General features: G+C 52.6%; 6 protein-coding genes across 6 annotated transcripts; 3 read left to right on the top strand and 3 right to left on the bottom strand.

Moving 5' to 3' along the window:
• Nucleotides 1-1734: 1734 nt before the first annotated feature.
• COCVIDRAFT_96661 (hypothetical protein) lies at nt 1735-5125 on the top strand (the record flags this gene model as incomplete). The annotated part of the gene is made up of 5 exons (XM_014702138.1): nt 1735-2433; nt 2522-3076; nt 3135-3392; nt 3447-3624; nt 3678-5125. The coding sequence occupies 5 exons, from the start codon at nt 1735-1737 to the stop codon at nt 5123-5125; spliced, it is 3138 nt and encodes a 1045-aa protein (XP_014557624.1).
• A 2618-nt stretch (nt 5126-7743) lies between these two features.
• On the bottom strand, nt 7744-8508 carry COCVIDRAFT_96546 (hypothetical protein; the record flags this gene model as incomplete). Its single annotated transcript, XM_014702139.1, has 2 exons — nt 7744-8237; nt 8484-8508. 2 exons carry the CDS (start codon nt 8506-8508, stop codon nt 7744-7746), a joined length of 519 nt encoding a protein of 172 aa, XP_014557625.1.
• Nucleotides 8509-10410: 1902 nt separating this feature from the next.
• COCVIDRAFT_15141 (hypothetical protein) lies at nt 10411-11428 on the bottom strand (the record flags this gene model as incomplete). The annotated part of the gene is made up of 4 exons (XM_014702085.1): nt 10411-10522; nt 10678-11021; nt 11058-11159; nt 11234-11428. The coding sequence occupies 4 exons, from the start codon at nt 11426-11428 to the stop codon at nt 10411-10413; spliced, it is 753 nt and encodes a 250-aa protein (XP_014557571.1).
• Nucleotides 11429-12035: 607 nt separating this feature from the next.
• COCVIDRAFT_96769 (hypothetical protein) lies at nt 12036-12889 on the top strand (the record flags this gene model as incomplete). Its single annotated transcript, XM_014702140.1, has 2 exons — nt 12036-12137; nt 12677-12889. 2 exons carry the CDS (start codon nt 12036-12038, stop codon nt 12887-12889), a joined length of 315 nt encoding a protein of 104 aa, XP_014557626.1.
• Nucleotides 12890-13520: 631 nt separating this feature from the next.
• Nucleotides 13521-14234, top strand: COCVIDRAFT_15142 (hypothetical protein; the record flags this gene model as incomplete). Its single annotated transcript, XM_014702086.1, has 1 exon — nt 13521-14234. The coding sequence occupies one exon, from the start codon at nt 13521-13523 to the stop codon at nt 14232-14234; it is 714 nt and encodes a 237-aa protein (XP_014557572.1).
• A 709-nt stretch (nt 14235-14943) lies between these two features.
• COCVIDRAFT_36908 (hypothetical protein) lies at nt 14944-18696 on the bottom strand (the record flags this gene model as incomplete). The annotated part of the gene is made up of 5 exons (XM_014702141.1): nt 14944-14963; nt 15018-15894; nt 15950-16096; nt 16180-16223; nt 17706-18696. The coding sequence occupies 5 exons, from the start codon at nt 18694-18696 to the stop codon at nt 14944-14946; spliced, it is 2079 nt and encodes a 692-aa protein (XP_014557627.1).
• Between the last annotated feature and the right edge of the window lie 400 nt (nt 18697-19096).

Here is a 19096-nt window from a genome sequence, read left to right on the forward strand (position 1 = left end):
GGATGTATAGGGAGGGCAGGCAGATGAGGTCCTGGTCAGGCATGCGGGTTGAGGGGGCTGCAGGTGGTGAGGCGCAGTGTTGCCTGGCGGGCTTTGTGATGGCAGCGAGATGGGGCGGGTGGCGAGATGACTAAAGTGAGGAAGCGAGGGTGAATGGCAGCAAGGCTACATGTCACGGATGGCAGATGGATGGCGGAAGCAGAGTTGAGCGTCGCGTTGAAGCGTCAACGGTTGCTCAGCCGCGCCTCGACAGGCACATGTCGTTTGTTGCGGCAACCATCACGGCGGCCGTGCGCAGAACCGCATTCACTCTTGATCTGCGGCTAGCCTTGGGCCTAGGCGCACGCGGCATCCGGATGGTGCGGCGACATGGCTCGGCTGTGAGACATCAGATGCATGTCCACGCTAGAATCAGGCCCATGGAGCAGCACTAGAAGCTTGCGGCCAGCCTTATCAGCGCCTGGCGGCCGTGGTGGGAGAGGGGGAGTGCGAGTGGGAGCGTGGGGCATTGGGGAGGTGGTTAGTGGGGGCGCGGACGAGGGATAGGGAGAGGCACTGAGCAGTCTGACGCCGGGACAAGCACGGCAGAAGGATAAGAGAATGTCTTAGTAATGGGTTAATAGTATGTGTCAGAGGAAATGGAAGAAGAGGAGAAGGAGGAAGAGAGAAGAAGAGCATGCAATGTCATTCGGAGGAATATGCCGGTGCCGCAATGGATTGCAAGGTGCTGTTGGCGGGTGATGGTGAGGAAGAAGAAAGGGGTGCAAGTGCTATCTATGTAAGTGCTAGTGCTGTATGTAGTCTAAGTAAGTAGGTAGAGTCGGCTATGTAACGCGGTGCGCTATGCACAGACGAGACGACGGACGGCGAGGGAGGGAGGGAGGGCATCGTCATTGTCATCGTCATCGTCATCGTGGTCAGGGAGAGCGGCAGAGTGCATATAGATTAGTACACAGTATAGTGGTATGAGGAGAAGGAGGAGGAGGAGGAGGAGTAAATGCTAGTATGTAATGTAATAAGGCGGTGGATGGCGGCCCAAGGCATCCCCTTCTGCCGGCAGAACAGGCCTGTCGTCGCAAGGGAAGGGCGGCGCCTCGTCGATCCACTCATTTCCACGGCACACATGGTGATGAAGCAGCCTCTGCCACGCCCGCCCGCCTGACTCACGGCGCGTCGCCCTGTGGGCAATGGGTGGGCAATGCCCAACCGACGACTCCTGTCATACCCATCCGCCTGCTTACACGGCGGGTTCTGTAGGTGTGCCATGTACGAGACGCACTCATCACACACATACACGACCACCCACGACATGGCAGACACAGACGCACTGTATCGCCATGCACGTCACGTGTCGTTCTGCCGGCCCGGGTGAAACAGCCAACGCGCCCCCTTTGAGGGCGGCGGGCGGGCATGCCACACAGGCGGCATCCTCGACGGCCTCTCCCAGACACAGACACACACACACGCCTTCTCTCCTTCTTCTCCTCCTCCTCTTCTCCTCATCTCTGCATCATTCGCACGCGCTCGCACATCCACTCCCACCCCCCCATCGCCGGCAGACTCCCGCAAAAGCCGGAGCTGCAGCCCTGTGCCCAAGAGCCGCCATTTTGCATGCTGGCCGTCGGCCGCACGACCCCCCCCAGCCCTTGGCCGCCCCGTGTGAGGTTTAGCTGGCAGCGACCCTGACCGCCTAGGGAGCCTAGCGCCTGGTGCAAGGAGATCCATGAAAGCAGTATGGAGGGCGGACTATCGTTTCACTCGGGTCTGGTGAGAGCCCATACCACCTATACCGTCTCCCATCCTCCACCACCACCGTCGCCGTCGCCAACCACGCAGACAGCACACGCCCGGATGACCTCGACCGGGCCGCCTGCCCTCATGTCGCACCAGAGCTTCCAGAGCACCTACTCGACCTACTCGCACAGCAGTGCGCGCGACACCCAGAGCACCCAGGCCACCTCCACCTCGACCCTCTTTGGGCCCCCCTCGACCTTCCCCCCCTCGACCTCGTCGACGCCCGTCAACGGCGGTCCCGTCGAAGCCTCGGAAAACGTTCTCAACAAGCGCGCCGACAAGGACACTTCGCTGTTCCAACGATGCCTGACGCTGCAGATGCGCCTGCGCGGCATCCCCGGCTTCGACCGCTGGATGGCCGAGGAGAAGGACAAGGCCGACGACGATGCTGATCCCGTCACCCTGCTCTGGAGGACCTTTCGCCGTGGTTACCCCCTCATGGAGCTCTACAACGCCCTCGAGCCCCGCACCCTGCTCACCATCCCAAACTCCAAGCAGGATGAAAAGAGCCTCAAGAAGAACGAGAAAGTGGCCTGCTACAAGTTTATCCAGAGCTGCGTCGCCGACCTTCGAATTCCCCAGGAGAGCTGCTTCATTCTTGGCGACCTCTACGGTGACGACACAACTGGTTTTGTCAAGGTAAGCACATCTGTCTACACCCGCATCTACACCCCCCCCCCCCATTTCCCCCACCGCTAACCCGTATTTTTTTCCTCCTCCTCTACAGGTCACCAACGTAGTCAACCGAGTCTTGGACGAACTCGTAGCCAAAGGCAAGATTTCTGGCGTTACTGCCGAATCCGGCGAGGATGCAGATGGCGTCGTCACCAAGCGCACCCAACGCGAGCACATCATCGACGAGCTGGTCAAGACAGAACGCACCTATGTGCAGCATCTGGAACTGCTGCAAGAGTTCAAGAAGCTTGTGGAAGAAAAGGGTGTCATTAACGGAGATTTGGTCCACGACATTTTCCTCAACCTAAACGCCCTCCTTGATTTCCAGCGCCGTTTCCTCATCCGTGTCGAGCAGACAAACGCACAGCCCGCCGAGGAGCAAAACTGGGGAAACCTCTTCGTTTTGTACAAGGACGCATTCAAAGTCTACGAGCCGTATATTGCAAACCAAAGAAAATGCGAGGCAACGGCTATGCGCGAGTTCGACAAGCTCAAGGAGACTGGAGGACCACCAGAGATGCGACAAATGGTTGAATCGCCCACTCTGCTCGCATCCTTCTTGCTCAAACCGTTCCAGCGACTTACCAAGTACCCACTTCTTCTCCAGGTATGATCTCAGGCGGCCTTGTCTACTCAAATTATTTCTTACTAACGCAACGGTGCAGCAACTTCGAGACAAAGGCGATCTGGACGAAGGTCGGCGAGAAGACATATCAAAAGGTATCGAGGCTGCTTCTTCCGTACTTGCAGGTACCAACGATGCAATTGCTCGCGAGGAGCGTGTCGAAGCCGTCGAGGAACTCAAGATGCTTGTGGAAGACTGGAAAGGCCATCGCATAGAAGGTTTTGGTGACCTTCTTTTGCACGGCCAGTACACAGTTTTGAAAGGAGAGAGTATGAGCTCGAAGAACGAGGAACGAGAAGTAGGTGGTTCCCTTCTGCTTCAACTCCCACAAGCAGTCAGCTAACATGCTCAGTACAAAATCTACCTCTTTGAAATGATTCTACTCTGTTGCAAAGAAATCAATGTCAACAAGCCCAAGAACAAAATGTCTACCCGATCTCTGGTCACTAAGGACGGAAAGCCAAAACTGCAGCTCAAAGGCCGCATTTTCATGCAAAACGTTACAGAAACAATATCACTCCAAAAACCAGGTAAGACTACTTCTACATTCTCATTTCACGTAAGCCCAAACTCACACTTGTAGGTTCATATACCTGTCAAATCTTCTGGAAAGGCGATCCCGGCATTGAAAATTTCATTATCAAGTTCACTTCGGAAGAGACCATGAAGAAATGGGCCATGCAAGTTGACACCCAAAGACGCATATGGAAGGACCAGGCCCGGACCAGTGCCAGTACGACACACTCTAAACCCTCAGATACCCAATTTGCGTACATGCGTGATCAAGTTCTGGAGAACCCCTACCAAGAAGACGATGACGATGAAGGCGACGATGACATTGATCCCGCGACTGGCTATCTACGCAATCCATACGGTGTAAGACAAGATTCCTCTACTCCTTCCCTACGGTCACGTTCCACAACCGGCGAAAGCGGCCCTCCAATAAATGACGGAGACTCCCGAGTACCACCTCCGCGTTTCCCTCTAGGCTACAACGGCCAACCACCACTAACACTGCGTACTCAGCAGATACAGAATGCCGCCAATCAAGAATCTTACTTTTCTCCAACAGCAGAGACACCATTGCAAACCCCAATGTCAACACACTCCAATGCACGAACCAGTCAATCATCAAATAACGGCACTTTCCCCTTTCCCCGGCAAGCAGCACCAAATGGTTACCCACATGAAGAGAATAACCGACACACTGCCCCCGCACAATCACGCCACGGATCTCGTGGTGAGAACAATGCACACCAGTCAGCCCGCGCTCAACGCCCATCACTACCCGCCAACGCCACCATTGCAGCCCAAGGACGGATGCGCGCGGCTAGTAGCCCTGATATCAACTCCCATCTCCAAGGTCAACCACGAAGAGCACCCCAGCAACCAGTACCTGAAGTACCGCCCTTCCCCACGCATTATGCTTACAACGCGGCCATTGTCAACCGCAGCGCCAGCAATTCTCCCAATCAAGCACCACCACGAGCGGCGACTCAATCACCTGCCATTCAACGTGACCGCCTCATTCAGCAACGGACAGCCTCGGAGTTGGCAAACCAGACCCCCGAGTTCCACAATGGTGTCATGCGTCATGATCCAAGCTTTACTTCTGTGAACCGTACCATGACGCCTGCATCATCTTTCGAGCGCAGCCAAGGTACCCTGACGCCAGCTTCGATGGATTCTCGAAACATGTCACCTCCACTTGGCCAGGATCCAAGCATACCAACTCAACTCAAAGTCAAAGTCCATTGTCCCTCGGCAGGCAGCTCAATGGTTCTGGTCGTCAGCACCAACATCAGCTACCAGTCGCTCAAGGATCGCATTGACGCAAAGTTGCAGAGGTCGACATCAGTGTCTCTTGGATCTGGTCAGGTCAAGCTAAAATACCTGGACAGCGACAACACCTATGTCAGCATACAATGTGACGATGACGTTCAAGAGGCATTTGAAAACTGGAAAGAACAGCAAAGTAATATCAACCCCGGTGGCGGGCTCGGTGAGATTGAGCTTTTCTGTCAACGATGATGTTCCTCTTCTTCTTTCCTTTCCTCTGGTCCAACATAGAGAGAGAAAAGGCTGGGGCGGGGTCTCATCATTTGTGCTATACGTTACTGCTGCTCTTGCTTGCATTTGGGAGTTTTTTTTATACAATGGGGGGTCGGGGGTTCCAAATCACCTTTTTCGTTTTCCAGACGGGGGGGCATGGATTGGGAGTTTTTTGTCAAGGGTGATTTTGATACACACACTCACACACACACAACTGGGGCCCTTTTATCGTCCGATTCAGGAACAACACACGGGCTTGTTGTCTTCTTTTATTTTTCTTCTCATGCCTTTTTCAAGAATTATTCTACAATCGGGCGAAGAAAGAGGGAGTGGCATGGTATGGAGGAGAGAGAGATGCAGGAAAGGTAATCTCTTTCTTTGTTTGTTCTGTTTTGTTTTTGTGTGTGTCTGTTTTTTTCTTTTACGGGAACAATTTTATGAGCATGTTATTGAGAGAGTGTAGGAAGAAGGGTGTAGTAGGAGGAGAAGGGGAGGGGGGGATGGAAGAAGAGAAGAAGGGCAGTTGGGAAGGATGAGGTTTCCCGATGTGTTTGCGGGCTTTGATATATGATACACCAACTTTTTTTTCCTTTTTTATTTTATTTTCCGGGCCTGGCAGAGAGAGTGAGGGGAAGGATGGAGGGGAGATTTTTTCTCTTTCGTTTTCAGAGACACACACACTTTATATACCACGTCTTTTGTTGTGTCAGTAGGAAGAAGAGAGACAGAGTACGAGAGAGAGAGAGAGAGAAAGGGAGAAAAAAAGATTCCATCACTTGTTTTATTATATCCATGTTCCCTCCCCCTCTTGTTTTTGTCTTCTCGTTTTCTTCTCTTTCTATTCTTTACTAACCTCTTTTTTAGTGGGGGTTCTTTCTTCCTGTATCTTCTTCTTCTTATTTTCTTCCCCCTCCCCATCTTCTTTCCTTGTCTTGTCTTTTTTTTGGGGTGGGGTGGGGGTTGGATGGTTGAGAGAAAGAGAGTTGGTATATTGTGTTTGTTGTATGTGTGCGGTGTGGGAATAAGACTTTTTTTTATATATAACTATAGTTACTCTTTATATGAATGAATGACTGAATGAAAGAAAGAAAAATTACACTTATCTTTTCTTAGACTTGTTTCTCTTTTAGCTTGCATGTATTGAGTTTCTGGGCTGTTCCTTTTAGTACGGTGTAAGTGAGTGTGGAGAGTTTGCGAAGAGAGAGAGGGGGGGGGGGGAGGGAGGGTGGTGGATGTGGAATAGATGTTGTGAAAAAGTGTTATGTTGGGCTGTTTTTTTTCTTGTTTTGGAGATGGATGGAAGTGGTTGGGTGAGTTGGGTGAGTTTAGGTGCGGGATTGGAAGAGAAGGGCGAGTTGAAAACAGGGTGAAAGGAGAGTAAAGAGTATTTGCTTGTCTAATCTGTTGATTGTCGCTCTGTGGTTCTTCTTTGTGCTGGATTATAGTCTGCATGTGGATCAACTCTTTTGGAGCGTGTCATGTGTAGATGTAGTGAAGTATCTCTTGTATCGGCAGTAGAAGCACTAGAAGCCTATGGGCACAAGGATATAAATGGTTCATCTGGCTCATGCGCAGCAGTCTTGTTTTTGTATTGCTACTTTTATCTCTCTCACCGCATACACATCTGGGGTTATTCCAGAAGCTGAGAGTGAGAAAAGAAAACGATGGACAGTAGAGCTAGCATCCAGTTGGGCAATAGACTAGGGATATTATTTCTAGCTAACTTGCACAAAAAAGTCCAAGTCACGTCTGGAGGCGACGGATAAGAAAAGAAAAAGGTGTAAGAAAACTCGTTACATTCGTTGCACTTTGATCTCATGATCCAATTTTGAAAGATAGAAAAAAAGGAACATCCAGTCCTAAAAAAAACACAACAGGGGAGATACAGAATAACCGTTTAGTTCTTCATTTTCCGTCCTCTGTCACATCAATATCCAATTGACGTGTATACTAGTCCTCGACACCTCTCTTTCTCGTCAACAACGAGGCCCGAGAAGTGTCGGGGCAGTGGTGGCCGAAAAAAAGAAACTTCAGTTCGCTAAAACGCTTCAATGCCATCGCTATGCAGCCATCTGGAACAGAAGGAATGGGCAATCAGGGGAAAAAATAAAATAAACAAAAAGTGTAGAACGAGTGGAAAAGGGTTCGTGTGGTTCGTCCGGTAGAGGGGAGATCGTCCTGCGCGTTGCTAGTGCATACGCATGTATGTACACCTGCACGTTGTGATCTCTGACCCAGCCAGTGGATAAGACAACATTACACTGCCCATCTCGAAATAGATCAAAGGAAAATGGGAAGCGAGGAGTGTCGTTGTTTCGAGCCGAAAAAAACAGGGTCATCATCGCACTTGATTTCGTAAGAACAGATGTAAACAGGTTCGTAGTCATTTGGGTCGTTGGTATCGCTGAGCTTGGGCTCTTCAAGTCTTTTTGGAGTGGGAAACATCGATGCGGTTGTAGGGGGGGTTTTTTCGTAAGATCTTGTGTCGTTCGTTGTTGCTAAAATATTTGATTATCATGATGGCCATGATGGTTGATGTCATGGTCCATTGGGGCGTTTTGTTTTATTTTTTTCGTCTGGGTGGTATATTTCCTTCTTTAAACCCGGTAACCAGCATCCTGGAGACAGCCTGAGCAACGCTCATAGGCTCGGACGTATCCGCGTCCGCAGCAGCATGCAGATGGAGTGGATGGCGTAGCGGAAGCCTTGCTTGGTCGTCGTCCCGCTGCAGCCGCTTGTGCAGCGTCAAGGCCACAATCGGAACTCCTAGGGCTCGTACCACCACTGATGGTACTTGAGCTATCGTAGTCGTTGGATGAGGTCGTATTCCGTCGGCCCGCTCCAATTGGGGTTGGGAGGCCTTGAGCTCCCTCGCCGGGTCGCTGGCCTGGGTACATTCCATCATTTACCGAGAAATTGCGGCAAATCATGTAGGCTCGGGTAGCGGCAGCATTTTTGGCTAGCTCCTCGGATTCATACTCAACATCTGTAGAGTATTCACGGTTGTTTACTCGTACAGTTGAGCCGTAGCCGTAGCGTGTGCGGAAGGTCTGGAAGAGTGGGTCGGGCCAGTGGCGTCTTTGGCAAAGGCCTGTCGTTCAACGGTTAGTCTTTGGATCGTCGGGCACTCAAAACAAAGTACATTGTGCAGAAACCTTGATCAGAACGTATCTCTTTGAACGCCTGGTCATGTGGGTCCCTCGATACTAAGCGGTTAGGCAGGAGTACCAGCCAAACCGTCCCACGCCAATTGGTGCTTGTATATGATTTCTCACATGGCAGCTAATACCCGAATACACGGTACACGGCCAAAAAAGGGGCCCTGTTGGGTACTAACCTGTCAGGTACATGACGTAGAACATATTGAAAGGACGGATTTGGTGGTGGTGGTGGTGGTTGACGTGTTATGGAGCGATTGGGAAAAAAATGACGAATGGGTGATTCAATGGCGACTTGGCCGTCCGAAAGTAGGGCTGCGGTTGTACAGGAATTGGTGAATTGGCAGGCGTTTGTTGGCGGTGACGATAGGGCAGGGCGAAGGGGAGGTAAGTCGTGGCAGTGGTTGTACAGCAGATTGAGTTCAAGGTGTGGTTGACAGGTGCCAATAGAGAAATGACAGCTGTTCAAGGAAGAGGGAGGATGCCAATGTATGAGGGGCAAGGAAGAGGGAGCGGCTTGCAGTCAGTCGAACGGGGGTGGGGGAAGCATAAGTGCCTACTGTGGGATGGAGTAATATAATGCACCAGACCAGTGTAGCACGTACCCAAGCGCGTCTCGCCCACCAGTAGCAACCGAGAGGCAAGAGGGCTTGCGGAAATGAATAAGCTGCGGGTCCTGTTGCGGCTCTGTAAGAGAGAGACCCATAGTATGTGCTGGCGAGAAGGGAGCCAACGGCAGAGGTTCGAGAATTTACGGCTAGTAGAGAAGAGTCAAACCCCAAGAGGTACAGCCTCACCGGTTCACTCTTGCCACCGTGCTGCCCGCAGTAGCGCTCGAAAAAAAACGGCTGTCGATCGGAGACAGTTTCTGTAACCCGTTCGTCAAGGCTGGACATGTCTCGATCGGCGGCATGCAGGTTTAGACGCCTAACAAATATGCATAAACAACAGATTGGCAGCCATGCACCCTTTACGGGGGCTCTTTTTTTTCGCGTTTTTCGCTGCAATGGGGGGCCCACTAATGCAATATGCAACGTGAGGAGGGGAGAAGGCAAAAATAAATAATACGTCAGACTCTGCAACCTTTTGACAAGTGTACCGAAACCAGGGAACCTTGGCGACAGACTGCGTGGAGTTTCCATGTAGGGTTTCTGGATGGGCAGGGTCTAGAGGGGTTCAGCACGACTAGACCAAACATGCATGGCAGAGCAAAATAAAAATGGGGCGGCTAGTCGGCTAGGGGGCCCTTTTGGAAGCGCTTGAGGAGGGCGTGTACACAGGATTCTGTGAGGGAGCGAGGGATGCAAAGCATAGTGGCTCGAAGCGAGAATGCATCGCATCCGGCATAGCATGGGGCCATCAGGGGTGGGCGTGGCCAAGCGGTCAAATGAGGGGAGCTGATTGATGCGTTCGAGGAATGTCAAGATACCTGGGGTTGGTGCTACCAGAAAGCATCAAGCGTCACTGCCAACGCATACATGCAGCGAGCACGGCCCCCAGATCATGGCTGCTTTGCAATGCGCCTGCATCTCAATGAGGCAAAGGGTCAACGGCTGTTAACTGTGAACCGTGTCCATGCAGGCATAAATTGGCAGCTGTGGAGATTGTGTGCCGGGGTGGGTTGCTCGGGGCTGGAGCAGGAGCTGGAGCAGCATGGCAAGATGTGGTGGAGTAGATTTGGGACAGGCCATGATTGACGAGAAGGGGAGCAGCCAGTAGGGGCCATGCGTTCCTGCGCAGGCCTGCCGGGCCATTGCGAGAGATTTCACAATGCAACTTGTTGACAGACCCTGGAGGCGTTGACCAAAGGCAGCGGTCCAGTGTCATGACTGGGTCCACACTGCCATGGTTGAGCGAGGCAGGCAGACAGAGATGGAGAGCATGTTGCCGAGGACGAGATGAAGATTTTTTCCTTCTCTCCTCTGAATTGGACACAAAGGGATCGTGCGTCGGGCGGCTGCAGCGTGTACTCGATGTCTGGCCTGCCGCGTAGTGGGTTCTCGAGCAGCAGCAGCAGCAGCAGTACTTACAAAAGGCTGGGTGAGCACAGAGCAGGTCGTCGTGGAGCGGACGCATAATCTCGGTGAATCCATAGGTCGAGGCGGTTCACGACAGGCAGCGGTGCATGCTAGGTCCCAGGGCCAGCAACGGCCGCTTTTTGCCTGGCGCCGATCCAACGCGGTGGTCGATACATGGCCTCTCTCTGCCTCCATGTGTACTGCAACATATGTACATATCCAAGTACGTACATGAAGCGGGGCCAGGGCGCTTGTTCACGGCGGCAACGAAGCGCGAGCAACGATGACCGTGGGCGACCAGACAAAGAATGATAGCCGTCGTCGTCGTCGTGTGGTGGCGTAGCGGGCGCCTTACTCCAGCGCCAGCCCATTATCTCTCCCCCATGTGGAGAAGGCAAAAAAGCCTTCAGCAGCCTGTTTCGCGCGCGGGAGATCTGTGGATGACGCGAGCGTACACCCGCAAGCACGGCCACCCGCACACCCCCAAGCTGCAAAATAGGCGGTGAAGAAGGCGTCGTTGTCCGGCAAAGCCATGCGCCCCTCTCTGTGCGCACTGATGTCTCTCCATCGAGGATGCGTTAGCAGACGAGACAATACAGACCAAAGTCCGGAACAAGCAGCGGGCGGTTCAATGGCGGCCATGGACGAGGCGTCGTCGTCGTCCTGTTTCGACCATGTCCATGTCGTCTTCAAATCGGCCTTGTTCCATTCATACTAGGCGGTACTAAGACCCACATGTTCTCGCACCACTCCAACCAGCCACGGCCTCGCCCTCCTCTTCAGCCTCGTCGCCGCGCTGCCTGACCGTGACAGCGATACTTCCAATGGACGAGGGGCCTGCAGGGCAACAGGCTAGCTAGCTGGATGTACATGTGTATGTACATACGTACGTATCCGTGTGTACTACTTACTTGGAGGGGAGGGGGGCCGGCCTGTGGCCATGTCCCACTACCGATGCCTGCGACTAGGTGGGGGGCCATCCCGACACGCTCCAATCCCGTGACTTTGCCTTCACGCTTCTTTCCGTCCATACATGCACAATACGAGGCCGACGCAACAAGAGGCCCGGTCCACTCCCCTCCGTGCTCGACGGGCAACAATTCCATAACGGCCAAAATCCCCCCGTATTGCCTACTGGCTCACCATGTCTGCCGTCTGTCTTGCCCAGCCCAGACGGCCGGCAGCAATGAACCCCGCAGCCCAACCCCGCTGTCAGCCAGGATTCCCTCTTTCATAACTCATCTACTAGCTCTGATCGCTCTCCAATGTCCGACGGGCAGCAATCAGCCTAGTCTGCAATCTATGTACACATGTACATATGTACACATATGCCCATGTCCCATGTCGCCATGTCCACTGTCCACATACGTATCTACATGATGCCCGTGGTCCTGGGCGGGGCCAGCATGTGCGGATAGCCCTTCTGTGACTGCGGTATCCTGAGCAAAAAAGCATCCATACCACAAGTACGGAGCTGGTCTCAACCTTTTTCCTATGCAAACCATAGGGGAACCGAAATGGCCGCTGGATTTCACATGGCTCTCCACCTATGCCGAAGCTTGAAGCTCCGACACCCACAACCTATACATATACCCTGTGGACTGAATGTTTCAACATTGTCCACACGTCAATCAACGTATTGCACCAGGCCTAGACTCAACTCACCCACCGAATTTACTTTGTACCCGCCCAATAATTTAGCGAGCCGCCATCATGCCCAAGATTGTCCGCCTCACGTTCTTCAAGATCGGCGACAAAGACACCATCCAGGAAGTAATCGGCCTGTACAGCACTCTGGCCCAAGACGCAACAAAGGTACGTTAAACAAGTCCGCTTCTTGACTCGTACACCCTACGTCCGACCGTCGTCTATGCCGCACCTTTCCCTGTGAGGAAGGCACCCATACTGCGTCCGCTCTTTCACAGTGCCCCAAAGCGCATTACATAATCGGACCGTGCATGCACGTCAGGCCCATTTCGTCATGCCCGACACGCCCAGAATCTTATCGCCCTCGGGGCATTTGTTGCGCCTTTTTTAATTCCTCACCGCGGACGAATCGTACCATGGCTACATGTTTTCCCTAGTCGCTTGCCCGTGTTTCAAGCGGCTACGGTACGTGGCGGGTGCAGAGTACTGCCGCGACTAGGAAAAATGGGGTGGAGTGACCGTCGTGGGTGTCTGCATATCGCGGAAACTTCCTTGTGATCGCGATGCATGTGGGCGGCTCAGGCTCCTCCTTCCTAACCGACATGGTGCTAAATATACCCTACCCGCCAATCCTGTGCTCTCGTGATTGCCGAGGTGCTTTGTCTTTTTTGTACCCTAGTACACAAGCTAACGTCATATCTCTCTAGGACGGAAAGCAGTACATCCAGCTTTCCCAGGCCAGTGCTCCCTACGAAGACCACCGCAACCAAGGGTACAACCTCATGGCTCGCTGTGTCTTTGATTCCTTGACCGACATGGAATACTTTGACCAAGCTGACGAGGTTCATGCTGGAATCAAGAAGCAATTGATGCCCAAGTTTGAGGCAAGGCCATTGATCATCTACTCGGATATGCAGTAGAGAGTATCTGAAGTTACAAGTTGTTTGGAAGTTGGCATGCTTGCAGAACAAACATGCATAGCATTCTCTTCACTCTGCTTCCATCCTTGCCCATCCTTCCAGCTCACAAGTACTATTGTACGACGATGCTCTGTGCTTGCAATTTAGGAAATGGAAGTATAACGAACATTACGAATCAAAATGATTTCTACACACAAACCCTGCTTTGGTGAATGTATTGTTTGTGAATGAAGTAGCAATTGCTTGGCCAAACACCACACATTTCACACATACTCAAGCTTTATTGTACACCTCACTTCCATTTGAAGTCACCACGGAAATACCAGATGTGATTTCATATTATATACAATGAGCTTCAAAATACTACAATAACGTAATAATAGAGAATACAAAAAGCCACTGAGGCGGATTCACCGCAACATCCCAAAAGCTCTTACTGTTATACACAATGGCGATTGTCTCAAGGCACCAAGTCCATTGTCTCAGATTTCTTCTTTGTTCACCTCTTGTCAGTCCACTACAAAAAAACCAGTCCCCATTCCTCCCTTCTCCCACAAAAGTCCACTCCAATCTTTCTTCTCCATCACACAAGAAAGCAAATCTTGAGAATTGTCAAAAACACACTTTGATCATGTCCTCTCCACACACCATCCAATCACCCACAACCCAGGAGATCGAAACCTCCTTCATCCAAGTCCTCAGCAACGGCCCGCTGAGTCTCGAAGCCATCACAGACCACATGACCGAATTGGTTCCAGACCACGAAGACGCCGTCGTAGCAGTCTTCGAATACATGGTCGAAGCCATCGAAGGAGAAGGGGAATCCACATATCAACTCCGCCCAGAATATCTTCCAACCAGCAGCAGCAGCAAGCAAGCGACTCCAACCCGCAAAACACCACCAGCACCCCTTTCCTTCGCCCGCTCACCAGCCCGCTCCCCCCAACCTTCCTCCTCCCCTCTTTCCTCTCCACCAACCCATCTCAGTTCGCCAGCATCGTCCCTCCCACCCCGACCACGCCCGCGCTACACTTCCTCCTCCCCGCTCTCCAGTCCACCACCGACTTGTGAACTGCGCTCGCCGACACCACCACCACCACCATCGCCGGCGGCAAGACCGGTCAGACGTACGCAGCGTGCGGGGCAAAAGGGCAAGGGCAAAGCCAAGACCACTACTACGACTTCGTCTCGCGTGACCAAGAAGAAGACTGGAAAAGGCAAAGGAAAGAAAGGAGGCATGGAGAAGGTGCAGTGTAATGGTGTTACAAAGAAGAAGAAGACGAGGTGTGGGCTTAGGAAGATGTGTGAGGTTGGGCAGGTGTGGGATTGTGGGAGGCATGGGTGAGGAGATGGATGGAGGCAGGGAGGACAAGTGATTAGGATGTAGACATATGTATGAGCTTTAACTCTTTTTTTTTGTAGTCGGTATGAGGAGAGTGGGAGCATAGGAGATATGGAAGGAAGGGATTGATGAGTGTGTTTGTGGAACGAGGATGGAAGAGACCAATAGGGGGATTGGTACATATGTCCAGAGAGAGAGACTACTACATCTATAGTATATCCTGGTCTTTCCCCACGCGCAAAAAAGTAATTATCAAAACGAAACCAATCAACCCATTCACAAACTCCACATGAACAACAAGTACATTCCATACTTCAATAAACACTAATAAATATTCTTATAATATGTGTTTCACTTATGCCACCATCTCTTCATTGATTTTTTTTTCTGTTCCCCTAAACCTCCGTCTCTAAATAATGGTTCTTGTAGCCACCACCACAAAACCACATCCCGCTGAAACCCACCAAAAAAGAAACCGAAACCAGGATATCAGAGAGAAAAAAAGCATCCCAACCTTTCTTAGACGCTTTTTTGGAGTGTAGATGTGTTCATGTTTCGTAAAACCCTATGCTGAAAAAGGATGCTAGACGCCCTTGTTGAGAAACAGAAACACCTTCGCACTCTATATGCCCGGGTGGTATGCGCAATATACAAAGAAAGTACACAGTATTAAAAAGTGTAGAGTTCGGTCGTGTCCGATCGGGTATCGCGTTTACATGATGATCGAAGGAGCTGGGCAATGTTAGTCGGTGTACCGACTAAATGAATAAAACATGGAAAACTTACTGTCGACGTTCTGCTTGATCGACTTGTGCGGCAGTACGGAACCACCGTTGACGTAGACCTCGTCGCCAATCGAGACATCGTCACCAAGAACAGTAACGTTCTCTAGACGTGCCCACTTGCCAACGGTGCTGTTCCAGCCGACAATGGTCGACTTAACCCAGGCGTGGTCCTTGACACGGCTGTTCTTGAGAAGTACGCATCGTTGCAGACGCACACCGTCGCCAATAACAACATCGGGTCCAATGGTGACGTTGGGTCCGATGCGGCAGTTCTTGCCAATCTTGGCTGAAGGATCAATCAGGACGTTTCCGCCGTAGACGTAAGGCTCGGATGCTGGTGTGAGCAGCTTGGAGTTCTTGCGAGCAAGCGACGAAAGGTAGAGGCAGGTACCGGACAAGAAGTCCTTGGGCTGTCCAACATCCATCCAGAAACCCTCGAGGTCAAAGGAGTGGAGCAGACCATCCTTGACAATAGCAGGGAAAGTCTCCTGCTCGATCGATGTAGGGCGGAGCTCAATGCGCTTGAGTACGCTGGTGTTCAAAATGTAAATACCGGCGTTGATGCGGTTGCCGACGAACTCGACGGGCTTCTCGACGAAACGGTCAATCTTGGAGGCATGGCCAGGCTTGTGTACAACGACACCGTACTTGGACGGCTCCTCCACCTTGGTTACGACTATGGTACCCTCATCACCGTGGTTCTTGTGGAATTCGGCGAGCTGCTTGAAGGGGTAGTCGCAGGTGACATCGGCGTTGAGGACGAAGAAGGGCGAGTCGTCCTTGCCCAGGACGTTCTCGGCGAGCTTGAGGGGACCGGCGGTGCCGAGGGGCTCGGTCTCGACGGAAAACGTAATGCTGACGTTGTACTGCTTCTCGTACTGCGGAGACGGTTATTGGAATGTTCTTGCATGATCGTGGGAGGCATCTACTAACGGTCTTGAGGGCCTCGGCCATGATCTCCGGGCGGTAGTTAACAGCAAGGACAACATCGGTGACACCAGCGGCAGCAAGGGCCTCAATCTGGTGCTGGATCATGGGCTTGTTGGCGAACTCGACGAGCGGCTTGGGGTAGGTGAGGGTCTGCAATTGGGCGTCAGCTTTGCGTCTCATTGCTTTTGCCAACGCGGGGCTCGCAAAGGCGGAGGAGGTGCGGAGAGACATACCAGAGGCCTCAGACGGGTTCCAAACCCTCCGACGAGAATGATGGCTGCATCTGCTATTAGCTATGCGTGGGTGGAGCACAATTGAGAGTGCATACCTTTCATATTGGCGGTGGTGTTGTGAAGGGGCGGTAGTCAGGGATTAGGCGGCGGTGGAGGTGTTGTGAAGGCTAGCAATGGGGTGCTTCCAAGCACTAGAAGCGAAAGGCAGGTTTGCAAAGAGGAGGACAGAAGCGGATGCGTAAGTAGGTCAAAGCCAGAGAGCTCGGTGTGTGATGAGGCCAGCTGGATGTTATATGGTCTGGTACTGCGTCCACATTTAGCGGAGCTAAGCTGCTCCCTGGCCTCTTCCGAGCTTCTAGCGTCCAGCTTCCCCTTTCTTCACCCACCGCATTTGTAGCCCGTTGGCCGCTACGCTCGTCAATTGTCCCCTAACGGCACCGGCCCCTGCAGAATTCGGGGCCCAGATGCGACCGTCCCTGATCACTCAGCCTATCCGCTTCTAATTGCAGCACAGGGTCACAGTGCTCTGCGGGTAACGTCGTATACCACCGCCAATTGCTGCCAACGGCGCATCACGAGAGGCAGCTGAGCAGGTACCAATCACCTCAACTGCGGTCATGCTGCTCGCAATTCCCAAGTCCTGTTCCTTGTACCGCGCTTCCCCCCTGAAAATGTCCCACGTGCCTCTATGCTGTGAAATTGGAGGCGTTGAAGGAACAGAATCTTTTGATCACGCCCGGTCCACGCAGTCGGAAGCGATCCGCGCCCCTGGTTTGAGACGGGTTGTGGCTGACGACTGTGGCGGGTGACGGGCCAATCACAGGCCACTCCCGAGCCGGTGACGGCCGCCCGTCGCCTTGTTACTGTGGCTGACAAGTACGCATGATCAGTGTGTAGGGAGTACGAGGGCGCATACCCACGGCCCTTCTACTACTGACTAGCGGCCCCCCTTCCTCACATCTCACGATAGCCCTCGAAAGGGACTCACGCCTTATGCGACGCGCGTCTTACTGTACATCTGTGGCGAGACAAGCATCCCCATCATGTCTTCACGCTACATGCTGACGCCGCTGCAAATAAAGCTTATAATGCGGTCAAGCAACGCTCCATATATTTAGCAATTCATGTGCCGACGCCTCTGTACTTTAGCATCCAAGTACATGCCGCCACATTGACCATTACGAACCATGGGCATGGGAGACCCGGTACCACGACCGGTGTGCTCCGCGTCTACCAAATGGCGGTGCCAAGCCGCAGACCCTGGCAAAGTTTACCCAAAGAATCTACCGTCTTACAAGTCCCTTCGCCTGCAGCTTTCTTCGTGCCAACAACAGGCTGATATGAGTCAATTAACATCAAACTGCGAGTATATTATACATGTTCTAGTACAACAAGAGACAGCATACGCCGAGTCTAAACACGCTATACTTCACGACATCACACATGCGATACCGTTCATCAACTCTTTCGTCGAAAGCTCATCGACCGCAGGGCATTACCAACGCTACTTCCCCGTTTGAACATGCTGGGCCTCCTTGCGGGACCTCCACTGGGACTCTGTTCACCCTGACCTTGACGAGGTGACCAGGTCGAGCTTTTGCTACCCGGTGATGACCCAGGCGTACTTGCAGGAGTCCTTGTGGCGTCGCCAAAAAGGAACTCCTTGGCAAAGATCCAATTCCCACGCTCATACCTCCACAGATCCAACCCCACGGCCTGCCCCTCCTGATTGCGCTCAGACAGCTCCTGTCGGATAGTGGAAAAAGCACCGTCAACCTTGTGCTCATCGTCCACCTTGTTCATAACAGTCCAGTGCGGCCGGAACCCGCCAGCATCCTGCTCACTCAAAAAGGCTGCCCACTGCGACTGCAAATCAGCGTGCACGTGCTTCATCGCCTGGTACCCCTCGTCAACATTGATGCCCACGCCTTTGCGCATGCGGAACGGCTTGCCAGACGAGACGGTGAAGGGCTTTACATTGCTTGCTACCTGCGCTAGCCCCTGTTCTAGCGTCTCCATCTTGGATTCAGGCAGCGCATGAAAAAGCGTCAAGTGCGCACCCGTGCGATTCAGGTGCTTGGGAAAATACCGATTCCGCATCTCTTCCATGGACTCTGCAAGCTCATCCGTCACCTTGAGCGTAAGCACGTAGACATTTTCTTCCTCGTTTCCAGAGTTGGGCCTATGCTCTGCCCGAGGGTACTGGCCTGACGGTCGGCTGTCTTCGACAATATAAGGCTGGTAATCACTTTTCTGATGGTACTGCTGCTGTTGCGAAGCTTTCGGACTCGTCTTGCTTTCCTTCTTGGTTGCCCACCCCCGGAAACTCGTCTTTGCCCTGACCCCTGCTCCAGGCCGCTGCGGCTTCTGCTTCTCCTGCTCGGCTCCGTGTGTCGTTACTGCCGATGCTTCAAACGATGCTCGCATGTCAGGGTCAGAGCAGGCACGGGCTTGGATTGTTGGTTGCCGCAGTGCCCCGTTGGGTATGCTGACGGCTGCCGCATATGTGACTGCCATATTGCTCAGGCGCTGTGTAGACGTGTGTAGATGTAATGGTAGAGGTATGCTCGGAACGGTGGCTGCTGACTGGAAGAAAAACGATTGACCGAGCTGCCGAAAGACAGCTATCTGCATCGATGAAAAGAAGGATAGGGTTAAAGCGAAAAGTGATAGCAAGGCTGGTGCTGGTTTCGTTGCTTCTTGTGGTCTTGACCCCCTGTTGGGGGGTCGTTCAGTAACGGAACATCGGAAGATCCATACGTCACTGAGCGGCCGCTAGTGGTTGCGCCCGCGCGATGTGGAGATCGCCAGTCGCCGTCGGTTCAGCTCTGTGTCGGGTTAATGTTGGTGCGTTTGGGGCCTTGTACAATCCATGTTGTAGCATCTGAGTAAAGAAAAGACAAAGTTGGAACTAAGG

This window comes from Bipolaris victoriae (assembly GCF_000527765.1).
Source record: "Bipolaris victoriae FI3 unplaced genomic scaffold scaffold_33, whole genome shotgun sequence".
Classification (NCBI taxonomy): Eukaryota; Fungi; Ascomycota; class Dothideomycetes; order Pleosporales; family Pleosporaceae; genus Bipolaris; species Bipolaris victoriae.